Source organism: Ambystoma mexicanum, chromosome 8 (assembly GCF_040938575.1).
Source record: "Ambystoma mexicanum isolate Mex_15411 chromosome 8, UKY_AmexF1_1, whole genome shotgun sequence".
NCBI classification, from domain to species: Eukaryota; Metazoa; Chordata; class Amphibia; order Caudata; family Ambystomatidae; genus Ambystoma; species Ambystoma mexicanum.
Genome location: NC_090929.1, coordinates 1,069,067,220 through 1,069,081,627, shown reverse-complemented (window position 1 = coordinate 1,069,081,627; position 14,408 = coordinate 1,069,067,220). Strand labels below are relative to the sequence as shown.

Below are 14,408 nucleotides of genomic sequence, written 5' to 3'. Positions count from 1 at the left end.
CTCAACCCTTCCCGAGACTTAAGACTTGACCACTCCCCATGATACCTTGATTTGTTTGTCTGTCCCTGTTCACTAACTAGTTTGGCCTCCAATACATCCATCCACCTGGCCAGAGTATAGAAATCCAGTCTAAACTCAACAGTGACCAACATCGTTTGGGCATCTAAAATCATGCAGCATCATCAATAGCCTTTGACAGACATGTCCATGTCGAGATCTATTGGGCAGCTACTTGGGCAATACCTCACGCATTCTGCAAAACATTTTTAAAAGCCAATACTCAATTTGTTCAGGCTACATTGGAAAATCTTTGGATAACCCACTTCGGGTCACAATTTTCTCCCTACTGCGGAACGGGAGCTAGGATGCTAAAACATGTACATTGGTCTGTAAAATAACGGAAGTACTCGAATGAGTAGGTGAACCCTCACCGCAAGAAAGGCCCTGCTTGCTATTTGCTCAGATACATAGTGATGTTTAAGGTCAGTATTAAAAAATCCAAGGTAATGCCGTCAATCCATTGTTTTGGGGCTTAACCTGAGCAAGTAATCACACATGCACTCTGGTTTCCCTGTGTTGCAGAGACACAGACTATGGTCCGTCCCTACAGGATGAGGGCATCCCACATTTCAGGCAAGGATGCAGAACATGCACCCCAAAGGAACCAACTGCTCATCCCTTAGTGATGCTCGGCATCCTCCAGTTCTATTAAACCTGCCCATGCTAATTGGGCTGAAGTGCCACATTCATGTCCATAGTTACTGCACGATCAATGATTTCAAATCTAATAAGAGCAACCAATCAAATGAATAAGTCCTCCGACCTTGCGTGGACAAAAGAAAACCCAGCCCACAGCAAACATCGCCCCTTGCCCAGCGTCCAGTGCATACCAGTGATTTATTCTAACAATCAGCAGTTCTAGATCAGCTGCTTCTACCAACACTCTTGTAAATACTCTTCAAACATTAGCAACGTTGAAAACAAGAAGACACCGAGAAATGCAGCCTTCTCACGGGATACAAATCAGCACTTGTTGTTCATTTAATATTCCAGTGTAGTTCTTAGCACCCAATTTGTAATTCCATCCCTTTGTGCAGCTCAGAAAGGCGCTGCAGAGATTAGTGCAGGAACCATAGTTAGCAAGACCATAGAAACGGTTTCTCAAAAGATAAAAAAAAATCTATAAAATGAGAGCACTTCACATGTGTTGGGCGGAGCAGCATAGACAGTTTTCTGTATGTTCCCTAAGAACCAGCGTCCCGTGTCGTTGGCAAGCAGCCCTGCATGTCAGACGGATGTCCTGCTCGGCCCTCCATTGTCACTAGCCAGCTTGGTGTCAGGGGCGACTTCCAGCCTCAACCTTTATGGCTCTTGCCTCGGACGTTACTTTTCTCTGCAGCTGGAGTGGCTTCATTGGTGAGAGGGTCGGCGTCGGGTGGCCCCCCTACGGGCAGGTGCTTCAAGACTGGTGAATCCACAAACATACTGGGAATGTCGGTCCCAAAGTAGATTTTGCTGTTTTTGGCAATGGATTGATACTTCATCAGTTCCAGGTACTCGGATGTCAGCTTTATCTGCCAAATTCAGATAACAAAAAACTCAGTTAAGACACAAAAGGAAGAATACCATTATTATTTTGAGTGAGGCAACACTGCCCATATGAAAACAGAACATGAAAGCAGACAACAGACAACTATACAGCAGGGTCCCAGAACTGTACCACGGCACAGTAGAAGATTAAAGGCGATTGGAACTACATTATGATTCCATTTAGGTCTAATGGCCTGCCAAACTCCCCTCCTACCAATTGGGACACCCCCGTAGGAGAAAGAATTCTCTTGGTAATGTAGTTAATCTCAAGGTAAAAGTGTGACAGAAAGGTGGTGGGGTAATTGCTGACTTGAGTATCATAATGTAGAAGAAATTAGGAAAGTGTCCTTACCTATTACACCTGGGAATGTTAATCCTATTGTGGTCTTCTAGGATTATCAAAGAGATGACAAAGAGAGGTGCAAAACGGTTACGCTTACAAAAGTACCCATCATGATCCCCACACATCGGCCAAACAGAAAACTGTTTTTCCAAGAGCGTGCCAAACAACCTTCTGAAAAACCTCCTGATGTCCGAGCTTCTGACAGGTAGGTTTAACTGTCAAAAAACGTGCCCAAAAAAGCATGTTGCAATGGCAAAAGGGTCGACTTTTTTAGGTTTGAGGACCACAAGGACTGGAACACTGGGTAAGATGGCCTGAAGGTTGTCCAGTGTCAATTTCTCTGTGGGAGCCCAGAGTACTCACCTATTTCCATGTAGATTTGTTGTCCACCCTCAGTAAGTGTCTTGCTACTGATATATTATCAATTGCCCCGAAGATCAGGGTGGTTGGGGGGTGCCCAAGATTGAAGGGTTCTGACCACCGCTCACCCACCTACCGCACTGATCATATCCCTCTGAGACCCTATCCCAAATTACCTGAGCAAAGGGCAAGACAATATCTTGACATACTCCCACAATCGGCTAACACTGAGTACTTAGTCTCTTCCTCGTCTACAATTCCCAGTCTCTGAGTGAGATTGAGATGGGGTGCCCTTATGTTGTTTAAGGTTATGTACTAATATGATTGATATTTAAATGTTTCTATTTTTGTAGGAATACATACATACATGTAATATTTCACTCCTCTCTTTGCTTAGTTGTGATAGAAGTTTGAGGAAGTTGATTTAGATTGCTGGGTGAATGTGAAAGAAAGATTTTTGAAATATAGCATTCATAAATGTCTTCCAGGTAATTGACAATATAGAATGAACCACAAGCATACAGGCACACGCTAAATGATTTACATTTTATCCAGCTACTCGTGGTAAAGACGAATGGGTGCTGATTGGATCCCAAAGAGAGGACCTTTAAAATTGGTAACAGACATTAGTGCATCACAATTCTTGGGGTACACCTGTGACTACAATGGGTCAGATAGTCAAAAAAGGAACCCAGATCGAAGTGGAGCTAAGTGGGGTTCGGTGGAGGCGGTATTCTATTGCTGCTCCGCTGTTCACTTTGTGAACTTTTGCTTCCCTGGAAATTTGAAGGTGCAGTTATTCAACAGAAGCCGCGTGGGATACAGTGTTTCTTGCTGCTTTAACAAATTCAGCCCGGCCCGAGCTACTGATGCAACCCGACCTGCCCACCTGAACTTCAAATAGGCTCCTCCCATTTGAAGCAGAGCTAAGTGGGTGTCAGTGTTGAGTGCCGGGGGCAGGAGAGCAGATACATACTCTCAGCTAAAATCTAAACGTTACTGCTAGCAAGGTCCAGATTTTTACTCACGAGAGCACATTGATACCGGACCTGTGCTCTATAGTTGAGGAATTGGACTCTTTTGAACTATACCTTTGAGAAGTAATATGATGGGGAAGATGGGGATCTGGGGGCTGGGGCCCCTCCTATTAAAGATAAAGGATTCGCTGGCCCATGGGGTCACAGAGTTCGGCCATATTAGTTCACAGGGGCCACTTCCTAGAACTGGGCACCAGTTTGCAATTTGCCTGCGCAGGAGTATGGCAGAACAAAGTACTATCCCCACAAATAACTCATGCGCAATAAATCGTTGTAAGCTGCCTATGTAACGGATAGCTGTACGTTCAGAGGCCTTGCCACTCTCGCATGAAGCTGTGAGCAGTGCCCTAACACAGAGTACACTTCAATTCATAGCTCCCGCAACCCCCACGCTGTTTGCAGGGATTGCAATTTCCCATTGCGGAATACATGCAATGATGCCTGTACTAGTGATTTTCATCTGTTCAAATCCCAGAACAGGCCAAAGTCCACATAGAATGCTAACATTGTGCAAGGGGATCCAATGGGAGATGTATCACTTTTCAGGCCCTGTAACAATAAAGTGTCTTGTTACAGCAAGCAAGTCGGCATTCAAGATGGCAAGGGTGGATGCCGTGAGCAACTCCATTCAGCGTGGACAAGGGGTCCTGGGTCCAGCGACGCCCACAGAAGCTGATGAAGGAGCCAGAAGAGACTTGTCCCCATCATTGGTAATTAGTGACATCATTAATTTGATCATGCCGATACTGATGGAAGAAGTGGGTCCAACTTTGAACGAGCAAACAGCGTTTGAAACTGTTGGGTCAGTGGCAATTAATGTCCTGTAATCCACTTATAAAAAGGTTACTGCTAATGAGGAAACATCTAAGATGGAGATGGCAGCCATTGAAAGGAAGGCAGATGAGCCGGTGCATCAAGGAAATAATACTTTTGAGACAATACCATATGACCAGATGGCCACAGCACATCAAGCTATCCACACACCATTGGATGTTAGAAAAGGCGTGCTGGTTTCCTGCCTTAAACATTCTGATAATTTGAAGAAATAGAGTGGCCGAAAGTTGGGTAAAATAAAAAAACCCTCAGAATACTTTAGGAAGTTGGGTCCGATAACAAGTACGGACCGGAGACAATCGGCCATGGCATGAACTGGATGAAATTAAATCCTCACTCCAAAATATTTCATCAGTGACCAAAGTTTGTTAGAACTGGGTCATCACACCGACACAGATAAAAGTATGATACATGGAAAAATTTGACAAAAGTAATGGTTCTTGCACGTGATGAATGGGCTGGCGAATTAGATCTAGAAATATCGGACAGGGTTTGGGGGGATATGTGCCTACACACTCAAAGTCTCCCTCAATTTCCGCTTTCGTGCCATGCAATACAAACTTTTAAATAGACTTTACTACACTCCACACAGGACTTTGAGGTTCACCCGGGCCACGCAGCTACTCTGCCCCCGCTGCGGAGCGACGGGAGCTGACCATTTACACATGTTCTGGTCTTGTGACAAATTGCTGGGGTTCTGTGAAAGCATTCTAGTAACCCTCACGGCTATTACTGACACAGTGATTGACCCTGACCCTTTAGCAGTCCTCTTTGGAGCCTGGAAAAGGATGACCCCAGACGCCTGGCTAAGTTTCTTAATATCGGGTGCATGATAGCCAAAAAATGCATACTTCAAAACTGGAAAAGTCCCCTCCCCCCGGCCCACCAGAAATGGCTCCATATGCTTACTTGGTCACGGAACTGTGAGGAGGAATTTATATCCATGCTCCCCGTCACTTCTCGACCCAAGAACATCTGGGTAGAATTCAATTCGTACCTTAACAGTCGTAGTGAAGACACACTCTGGCTCATCCCCCACCCCCTCAGTGTCCAACACTACAACATAAACTTATATTCATATGTGTATTGTGTGATCATTGTCTGACATTACTGTGATTATGTATAACAGCCTATGCATTGCTCCACTTAATGTTTCTCACTTCTGCTTATTACCTTGATGTATGTACCATGTAACCTTTGCCGCCAAAAATAAAAGTTTAAAAAAAAAAAAGTAATGGTTCTCCATGACATTTGTCCCTTCTAACTGAACACAAATAGCAATTTAGATCTAGACCAAGAGATCCAAGGTGAGAGTTTCACGAACCGACAACACGTTACATCACACGCTCCATGACTTGTATAATCAGATTAGACTCATAGCTCCTGAGATTTCAGATATGAATCATTCTCTTCACTAATATCCAACTGGAGTTGACTACCCATACTCTACAAATGAGCGAAATCAAAATAAACCTTGAGACCATAAGCAACGGAGTATCTGAGCTGAAGGGGTGACAGTCTCGAATGGGACTGTACCTTTATCCAGTGCCCCATTACTGGCAAATGAAAATGGTGGTCACTGCCTTAAACCCAGCAATGGAAAATGTTTCTGAGGCAAACCATCCCACAAGCGGCCGGAAAAATAAAAAAGCAAGACGCCTAATAAAACTAATTTGAGAAAATGTTTAGTAATCGTCACCTCCTAGAGGAAACTGCCTGTGCAGAAAGGAATAGACCTCTACACAATGAAATATTGAAAAGTTCTGTGGTCATGGTCAATAATACTATCATAACAGAAATAGTGAGGTTTGAACAGGGCTCACCCTGAATCGACACTGCTAACGAGATCGAGCCGCTCACTGCTAGAACTCAGCATAAGGAAGACACTCCTATCACCACTAGACCATTTCTGAAAAAATGCACCATAAAATTGACTTGGGAGAGCAAAGGGAAGTATCATACAGTGTTGGGCTAGAAGTTTGGGGACTCCCCACAAGCAGAACCAGTTTGGCGCTTCAAGTGTGCCTCCAAAGTTTGGCAGGCAAAAAAGTGGCTATTGATGCTTGAGACGGCGAACCCCAGAGTCTACTGGGTTGGGCAGAGAAATCGGGCCAAAGTTCAAAGAGAGCTGAGCTTAAAACCCATGAGAATGCAGGTTTGATAATGATCTGAGAATTGCTGCAGAAAAATTCTCGGGGAATGAGGGAGGCTCCTGATTATCATACAGGTTTAGCATCAGCATGCAGGAACCAATGGGCCCCCTGGTATATGACCATGCTTTCGCAGGGGGTGTCGTAGAGATGGGGTGGGGGTGTGGCTGTTAAAACACTCCAAAGGTTGCCAGAGTGGCTAGTCTTGAAAGAAATACTGACTGGGACCTCACACCGTGCAAGTGGTGAAATACATCATCTGTGTGGCCTGATTTCATCCTCAATGCAAACATTAGCCCAAAATCCAAGAGAACATTCCCAGGCCCCCTCACCCCCCGTTTAATTAACATTGTATCTGGAAAAAGGGATATGGGTCTCCAATGTAATCTTGACCGGCTCAGTAACCTGATTTGCTTTTTAGAAGGATGGAGTTGATCAAGTACCCTTGTCCAAGATAAACGCTGCAAAGGATATCTATAGAGCAAATGCGGGTTTGGGGGGCGATCAGGGGGGAGTAAGCCCTCCTCCTGGTAGGAATCTGGTTATTTTGAGAACTACAATTAACCTAACGGAGCATGGCTCTATATATCTTGGATCACTAAATGACGGATGCAACAAACAACATGAAAGACCTAGGATCAGGCTACAGTGTGCCAACAGAAGGATAAATAATCAGCTTGCCTAGGTGGTATTGTGGAGACCCACATGCAAGATGAAAGGTGTCTGAGGGAGTGTGTGGGCCTCATTATGATCCAGGCGGCCACGGAATGAATGGGGCCGGTAAGGGTCCAGCCTCGTTCATTCCGGGCCGCCCTATTCTGAGGTCTGCAGCGGGTCCCTCTATGGACGTCTGGTCTGACCAGACATCCTTAGCGGGACCCGATAGCCGTAGAGGGTGCTAACAATGGGCCCGTTCTCAATGGGCCCGGTGTTAGCACACTCCCCATTCCCATTGAGCCCTATGGGTGCTGAAATGGGAATGAGGAAGTTCCGGGTCCGGGTCCCACGAAAGGGATTTACCGGGACCTCCAAGGTCAGAATGGCCCGGTAAGTCCACTTTCGCGGGACCCGGACCTGAAACCCGGTATGGAGGCAGCCATGCCCTTACTAAGGGCATGGCTGCCTCCATACTCGTAATTAGGCCCTGTGTCTTCAACACGATTTTTACTGGAAAGATTCGAAGGTGGTCACCATGAGATATTGCTTAACAGATACAAAGTGATGAATCTTTTTCATGAGATACCACAGCTGCGTTTGCTTGGATCGAGAGACAGACAGGGTGTATCTCCCTTATGACAATAGAATAGACGGAGTCCAATTGGACTTCAAATCAAACAGTGTGGTGATGATGATTCTCTCTGAAATGGACTCTTTAAGAACACTGGGCTATGATCTACGAAGTTGTCATCAAGGGGAATAGTCCTTCTGAGGATGAGAAACCTGATGTCAGACCCTTCTATCTGGGCTCTCGCAGGCTGGTAAATATCATTTGCTCAGCCAATGGTGGTGGAAGGTGGGTGCAATTCATCGAACCACTAAACGAGAAGTCCAAAAAAAGGCCATCAGGACTAGCATTGGCTTGCTGATTCACTTGGGCAATCCGACAGGAAACTAGGAGATCGTGGGACAGGACTAATCCACATTGAAAAACAGCTAATTTAGACATCTTAAGCTGGAACTCGCGAGGCTTTAATAGTTTCCTAGGAACTAAAGAAAGGCAACACTTTTTTTTATAACAATGATATCATTTTCTTTCAGGAGGTGTGGAGAATGGATCCCCTAATTGTTGATGGCCATACCGTCATTCAACAAATGGCCAAGAGCTCTCCGGGTAGCAGAGCATCATGGGGTCTAGTTACACTGGTACAGATTTCTGTGGTGCAGGAGTATGAAGTTCTTTCAGATAGCACTTACGGCTTGTTGGTAGTAAGCGTTGTCCTGAAGGAGATATTATCTCTACGGACAGTGCCGTTAGTGAATATTTATAGTAACCCAAGCTGTGTTGCAGTTGAAAACATCTTGTGTAAATTGGGTGACTCTTGTGAAAAGTTTTCCTGTGACAGAAATGGGATTGATGTAATGGTGGCAGGAGACCTAAATGCGGATTGGCTTTCTGTACTTGATGGAAAAGGGGATCAAGTGGGAGGCAAAACAGGTACCAAACAATAGACTCTTGGTTGATGGTAGGCTGAGGGTATTATTCTTTGAAACTTGGAGCCTGAAAATCACCAATGGTTCAATTGATGGGGATGCTCCACCTAAACCAATGTGAATATCTGGGCAGAGGTTCTCTTTTTTTGGACTACTTCAACCCTGTCTACGATATGGTTTTATCATTGTGAGGAAATGAGGGTGGAGGAGACAGATCTGAGCGACCATCAAATATCATTGTGAATGAGGTATGAAGCACCATGGATTAACTCCCCTTGGTTTGCTATTCTTGTTGTGAATCAGAGTGGGAACAGAATCACAAGATATGTAGGTAATGTTTCCAGCTATAACAATGCAATAAATGCTTTTATTTGCAAAACAACTTTGGAGCAAAAGATACAGTATTAAACCAGCACTTTTTCAAGCCTTTATTGATAGACTTAATAGCAAGTCAAGGGGAAGAATGTCAATAGGTAGGAAAACCCCATCCCTTTGACCCTTTAGTCCAAAACAAAAACAAAGAACTATGAAGGGAATTGTGGGTGCTAACAAATAGTGGCTATGGTCCAGTGATATATTTAGTTAAATCAAAACTAAAACGGAAATACAAAAACTGGATCAGGGAGTACAAATTCACTCAGGCTCATAATGAAGTGGTCAGAATGCTTGACATTCTGTTACTGTATGATTCCAGGAATTTCTGCGACCTGATAAATAGCATTTCCTCATTGCAAGGTTCTCAGCAGTGCAATCTATATCCAAAGGAGAGTGGGTAGCCCACTTCCGGTATGTATATACAAAGTCCCTGTGTGATATTGAATTTGTACTGGTAGAAACCCTGTGGGACGATCAATATCAATTGAGACCATAGAGAAGCTGATAAGAAAGTTTTCCAGCTCAAAAGCAGCCGGACCGAATGGTCTATCAAATGCGATACATAAATTAAATCCAGAGATGGTCATTGATTTTGATCATCCGGTTTACTGTGTTACCTGCAGGTAAGACTTTAATTAACTATCCCAGTGGTTTGTAGACCCCCAACTCTTAGTATCAGTCTGTACTACTGCTGGAACCTTGGTAGAGTGGCAGAGCAGTCAGGCTTATTGTAAGAGGAAGATGTCAGCTGTAGATACGTACACTTAACTCAATTAGCAAAGCACACCAAAAAAACATGTGCATTTAATATTTATTAAATTTACATCAAATTTACTTGATATACTTCATACATTTACACTAGAACACTCCAGAATACTTGATACTTTTCAAAGGACACTTCTTAGTGTGCAATTGTACACAGTTACATTTGTTGCAACATTAGAAAGTGAAAATACAATGCTATCGTATTATCGGTAACTGTGCACACTCGCGGTTCTTAGCAGAAATACAGTAAAACATTTACTCTGCATACACATACAAGAAAGTGACTTTAGCGAAGGAAAGTGGTTAGTGTAGTACGTTCAAGGTTCTAGAGAGGTTTCCTTTGCACAGCAAGTCTTTTAAGTCCAAAAGCGCAACCCTAGCTAAAGGGAGTTCGGAGAGGGCTCAAAGTCTTGACAAGCAGCAGAATACAGAGACTTCCTGTGGATTTCTTCAAGTCTCTAGTCTTAAAAGATGCAGCAAGCTAAGAACTAACAACGGAGACCCTGTTAAGGACTCGATAAAGGGACTCAAGCAGCAGCTTTGGTCTGAGGTAAGAGGGAGGTACCCTGGACACCTCTGGGTGCACTCCAACGCTCTGGAGCGACTTAACGAATCAAGGTAACAATACCTTTTTCCCCCACAATACCTTAGATTTGAAGAAAAGGATTGTGGTTGGATTCTCTTCGATGTGACAGTACTGGACTTGGCCTCTGTCCTGCCTTTCATCATCCGACCAAGGAATCCAATCGACAGGACCTCAGAAGCATTCTCGAGGAAGGACCTCTGGCACAGCTTTCATCCACTTCTTGGGTCAATGTGGATTTGGCACCTTTTCTGCAGCACCAACAAAAGACACGATTCACCCAGTCAATCTTCTTCACTTCCTGCAGTCCGGCACTCTGATGAGGAGGGCTGGGCATGTTGGATCTGATCTCTGCAGTGTCCTTGAGGGCTCAGCAAATATTTGGACAGATTCTGCCTTTCCACGATAAGGCACTTGAAATAGGCAGTAGGTCTCCTGGTATTGGGGTTTATCGGCTCTGGAAACTCACAGGACCTCGAGAGATGGCTCAAAACAAATGTCTTGTTCGCATCAATTGAAGAGAAGGAGGAGTCCTCTTTGGAGTTACTCTGTCGCACAAAAAATGGGGTCAGGACAGCAGTGGTGGCTTCATGATGTTGCAAATGGTCTGCAGGCGTCTCTGGTCGTCGTCTTCTTCGGTTACTTCAGCTTCCAGTGGTCGACTTGCTTTACTCTCCAGAAGCATCACCTTTAATACAGTTCCAGCAGTCACTCCTCTGCAATCTTCCTCAGCAGTGTACAGAAAGGGGCGTTTGGCTGTCCAATTAGGACAGCCAGACCCCCAGTGGGAGATGGTCCCATTCAGGCACTTCGGCAAACAAAGGACAGGTGGTTGGAAAAATCCTGCCCCACTTCCTGCCTGCCCAGACACTCTGGAGCCTAGGTGGGGACACCCAGGGGTTCCTGCCAAAGGCAAAACACATCCACCGGCATCCCCTCCCCAGAATGGTAGAAGAAGGGTCAACAAAGAACAACCAGGCTAGTAATGGTGAAAAAAGAAAGGATACCGCAAGTTGGTACTTGGGTGCCCCTATTGTGCCATACCGAGGCTATGGACATAGCCTGCGGTACACAAATCACACAATAGTTGGTAGAACACGTCCACTGCCACTAGCCATAACTATGCGATTGTCTATGTGACTAACAAGTCACAGGAGCAGAGAGAAAGGGGATACAAGGTATCCCTTTGGCACTCCACTGAAGGTGGTGTGTGCCAATCTCTCAGACTATAAAGTTTTAGGATAGATACTAAGTATCCTTAAGAACTGCAGTTACCCTAGGATAAAGAAAAAAATCTCAAACGAGGACCCTAAAGGTCCCCGGCAACACTGCCCATAAGGAGCAGTGTGCTGCAATAGTAAAATACAGATGTCTTTAAGAGCTATGGAGGAAAATATACTCCACAGTACAGGTAAAATACAAAGAATAGAGTTCCAAAAGACAGAGACCATAAGAATGAATGAGTGGAAAAAGGCCCCACTCATTCAGGACTAAAGAAAAAGGTGCACAAATCCAGCAAAAAGTGCTGGGGCTCTCACTAAGAGATGGGATCAGGGGATTAAGCATAAAAATGATACATTTCCATAACAGGCATGGAGCATTGATGGAGTTTTCGGGCAGAGAGTGCTGTGTGGAAAGTTTATTTGTTTCAGAAAATTAGATCTAGTCATTTCTTATGCACTCTTTATACTGTAATGCCACCAACAGCTCACATACCAAGCTAGGAGGTGTAGAGGAGACTGTCACAGTGCACAGAATGATAGAACGATTTTCCTAGAAAATATGTATAGTGTTCAGAAATATCAATCCACACCTTGCAAGTCTTCTGTATATACTGACTCTCCCAGCAGGTAGAGAAAGGAGAGCAGTGAAGTCTATTCTCTCGAAAGGGGGAGCACGGTGGTAAATAAGTACAGTGTAGTGTGTAACATGTAGTAATACATCATCTACACAATATATTAGGAAAAATGTTTCTTTATATACATTGGTACAAGAAATAAAATGTAGTTCATCACATGTAGGTAACATTTAGTATGCAGTCTTTATGTCAGTGATTTCTGAACAAGTCATTACATGTTTAAGAAATAGTGTTAAGAGTTCAGAATGCAGTGTTTTGGATAGGGTTTTCGAGCTTGGGCAAAACCCAGAGTTATCCAACGGGATGAATGTGAAAAGAAAGCTTTATACTTTGGTGAAAAGGAGCCATCACATTGGAGGCATAATCAAATGAGTAACTGTTGTGCTCCGCTTGTGACCTGTGGTTTCCAAAAGGACAACAACAATAATATAAAGAAACAAAGACGGGTACAAAGCCTCCAGTTAGAGGGGAAAGGGCACTGTCAAAGTTACTGTTAAGCAGAGGAGACTTGGTTAAGAAGGCGGCAAGGACCTTGGGCGAAGTCACTGGGGTTATTAAAAATAAAATATAAAAAAAATTAACTCTATGCCGGGATATGGTGCCGCTAATTTGGCAGCCCAGCTTGTAGGCTCGGTGGCCAAAGCAGTGCAGGCAGTGGTTGCGTGCAGTCCTAGATTTCAGATGCTTACTACTGCCAGTTATTTGCAGACAAGTCTGGTTTCCACACATGAAGTGGGTTGTGCAAGGACCAAAAGGTTTTGATCCAATGATCAGGTGTCAATGACCCACTTGGGTATGTAAGCATGTACCAGAGAATTTACAAATTATGGAAAGAGACTAGACCAAAAGAAATCCGAACAGTGTGTAAAAAGGTGTCACTTCAGGGAGAGAATTCCAGAGACGGTCTGCACAAAATGTAAATTAGCACCCCATAGTCCCCATATGGCTAAAACTACAAATTGTCTGCCATGAGATTTGGTAGGTCTGTTCGGTGAGTAAATAGGGATCCTATGTTTGAGGTACAATAGGCCTACCCATAAATTGCCTTATACACCAGGGTCAAAGGTTTAAACTTGCCCCTGGAACCAAATGGCCACCAAGGCAATTTTTCTAAGATGTGAGTGATATGTTGACTTTGTGCTGTGTTGGTAATGATTCTTGCAGGAGCGTTCATAAGTCTCTGGAGACTATTAGGCATGAATATCAGAGCTTCTAAAAATAAGGAGATGCTATAGAGAACCCTCAAGCTTAAACCTGCCTGAAATGATCTTGCATTAGTAAAGGTTTCACCTCTTGAAGGAGCATACATTTGATTTGCATGCTTAGACATTGATAGAGTGGTGTCGACCATACTCTGTGTTTTTACTTTCTCTTGTGCAGTAATTTCACTCCCCTAAATATTAAGGTTCTTAGAGGCTTTAGAAGCTTTTTGTAGGGCCGAATACCATGAAACCAGAATAGTGTCAGTTTTTGAAGGGTTTAGACAAAGCTAGTTTTTTTTCTTATCCATTTGTCAGAAAGAAGAGCCAATAAATCAGGCCCATGATGTCATGGCTGTCCTCATAATTCAAATACTAATCGAGTGTCGTCCACGTTGTTTTGTAATGAAATCCCTTGGTCCTGCAACATTTCATGAAGAAGCGGAATACATATATATTAAGGAGCAGGGGAAATGGGAAAGCTCCTAGTGGTACACCAAATCTCAAATGGGGGCGGGGGGGCTCTGATAAAAAAGGGTCAATACACACTCAGATAGAATCGTTGCATTAAAAAAGCACTTAATTAGTCAACTGACTTGAAATCCAAGCCACTTCTAACAATTTTGAGAAGAAGTTGGGATGATCGAGAGTGTCAAACACCACAGAGAGATTTAAACGCATGAGAATTCCATCATGCCCTTTGATAGGAATTGCAGCAGATTGTCCGGAACATCTAATAAGGCTAGTTCTGCGCTACCACCAAGTAGATTGTTAGTCCAGGTGATCCAGCAACTGGTTGTTAGCCACAATAGCCTGATGGCTTGAACATATGAGTGGATCTAAGGTTGGCTTCTTCAGCAGTGTGGTGATTCAAATGTGTGAGCTCATGAGGGTTTATATTGTCATTAAAGGAACGATTCACAAGAGCAGCAATAAAAAGGTGCTAATAAAAATTATAATCTTGCATCACAAATAATAAGGGTCACTAGGACAAACGGTAGGATTCATCTTACAAACTACCACCACCACCTCATGTGGTGAGAACAGAGTCAACCGAAAAGAAGATTTGGCCCCTATATTATGTACTCGTTCAGCCTGCCCAAAACAATGCTGGATGATTTAGAGAAGAATTAGCAATGTGAGTCAGTTTTTCAATATCAATG

At 43.9% G+C, this 14,408-nt stretch overlaps 1 protein-coding gene across 2 annotated transcripts in view; it reads right to left on the bottom strand.

Annotated features, from left to right (window-relative positions):
• Positions 1-1,017: 1,017 nt before the first annotated feature.
• Positions 1,018-14,408, bottom strand: part of LOC138472732 (erlin-1-like) — a 519,316-nt gene continuing 505,925 nt past the window's right edge. The window contains exon 12 of one of the 2 annotated variants that reach the window (XM_069611050.1): positions 1,018-1,574. In XM_069611050.1, coding sequence (XP_069467151.1) covers positions 1,356-1,574 — 219 coding nt within the window. In that variant the 3' untranslated portion in view covers positions 1,018-1,355. The remainder of the gene's footprint in view (positions 1,575-14,408) is intronic. The other variant, XM_069611051.1, reaches the window with a different exon arrangement.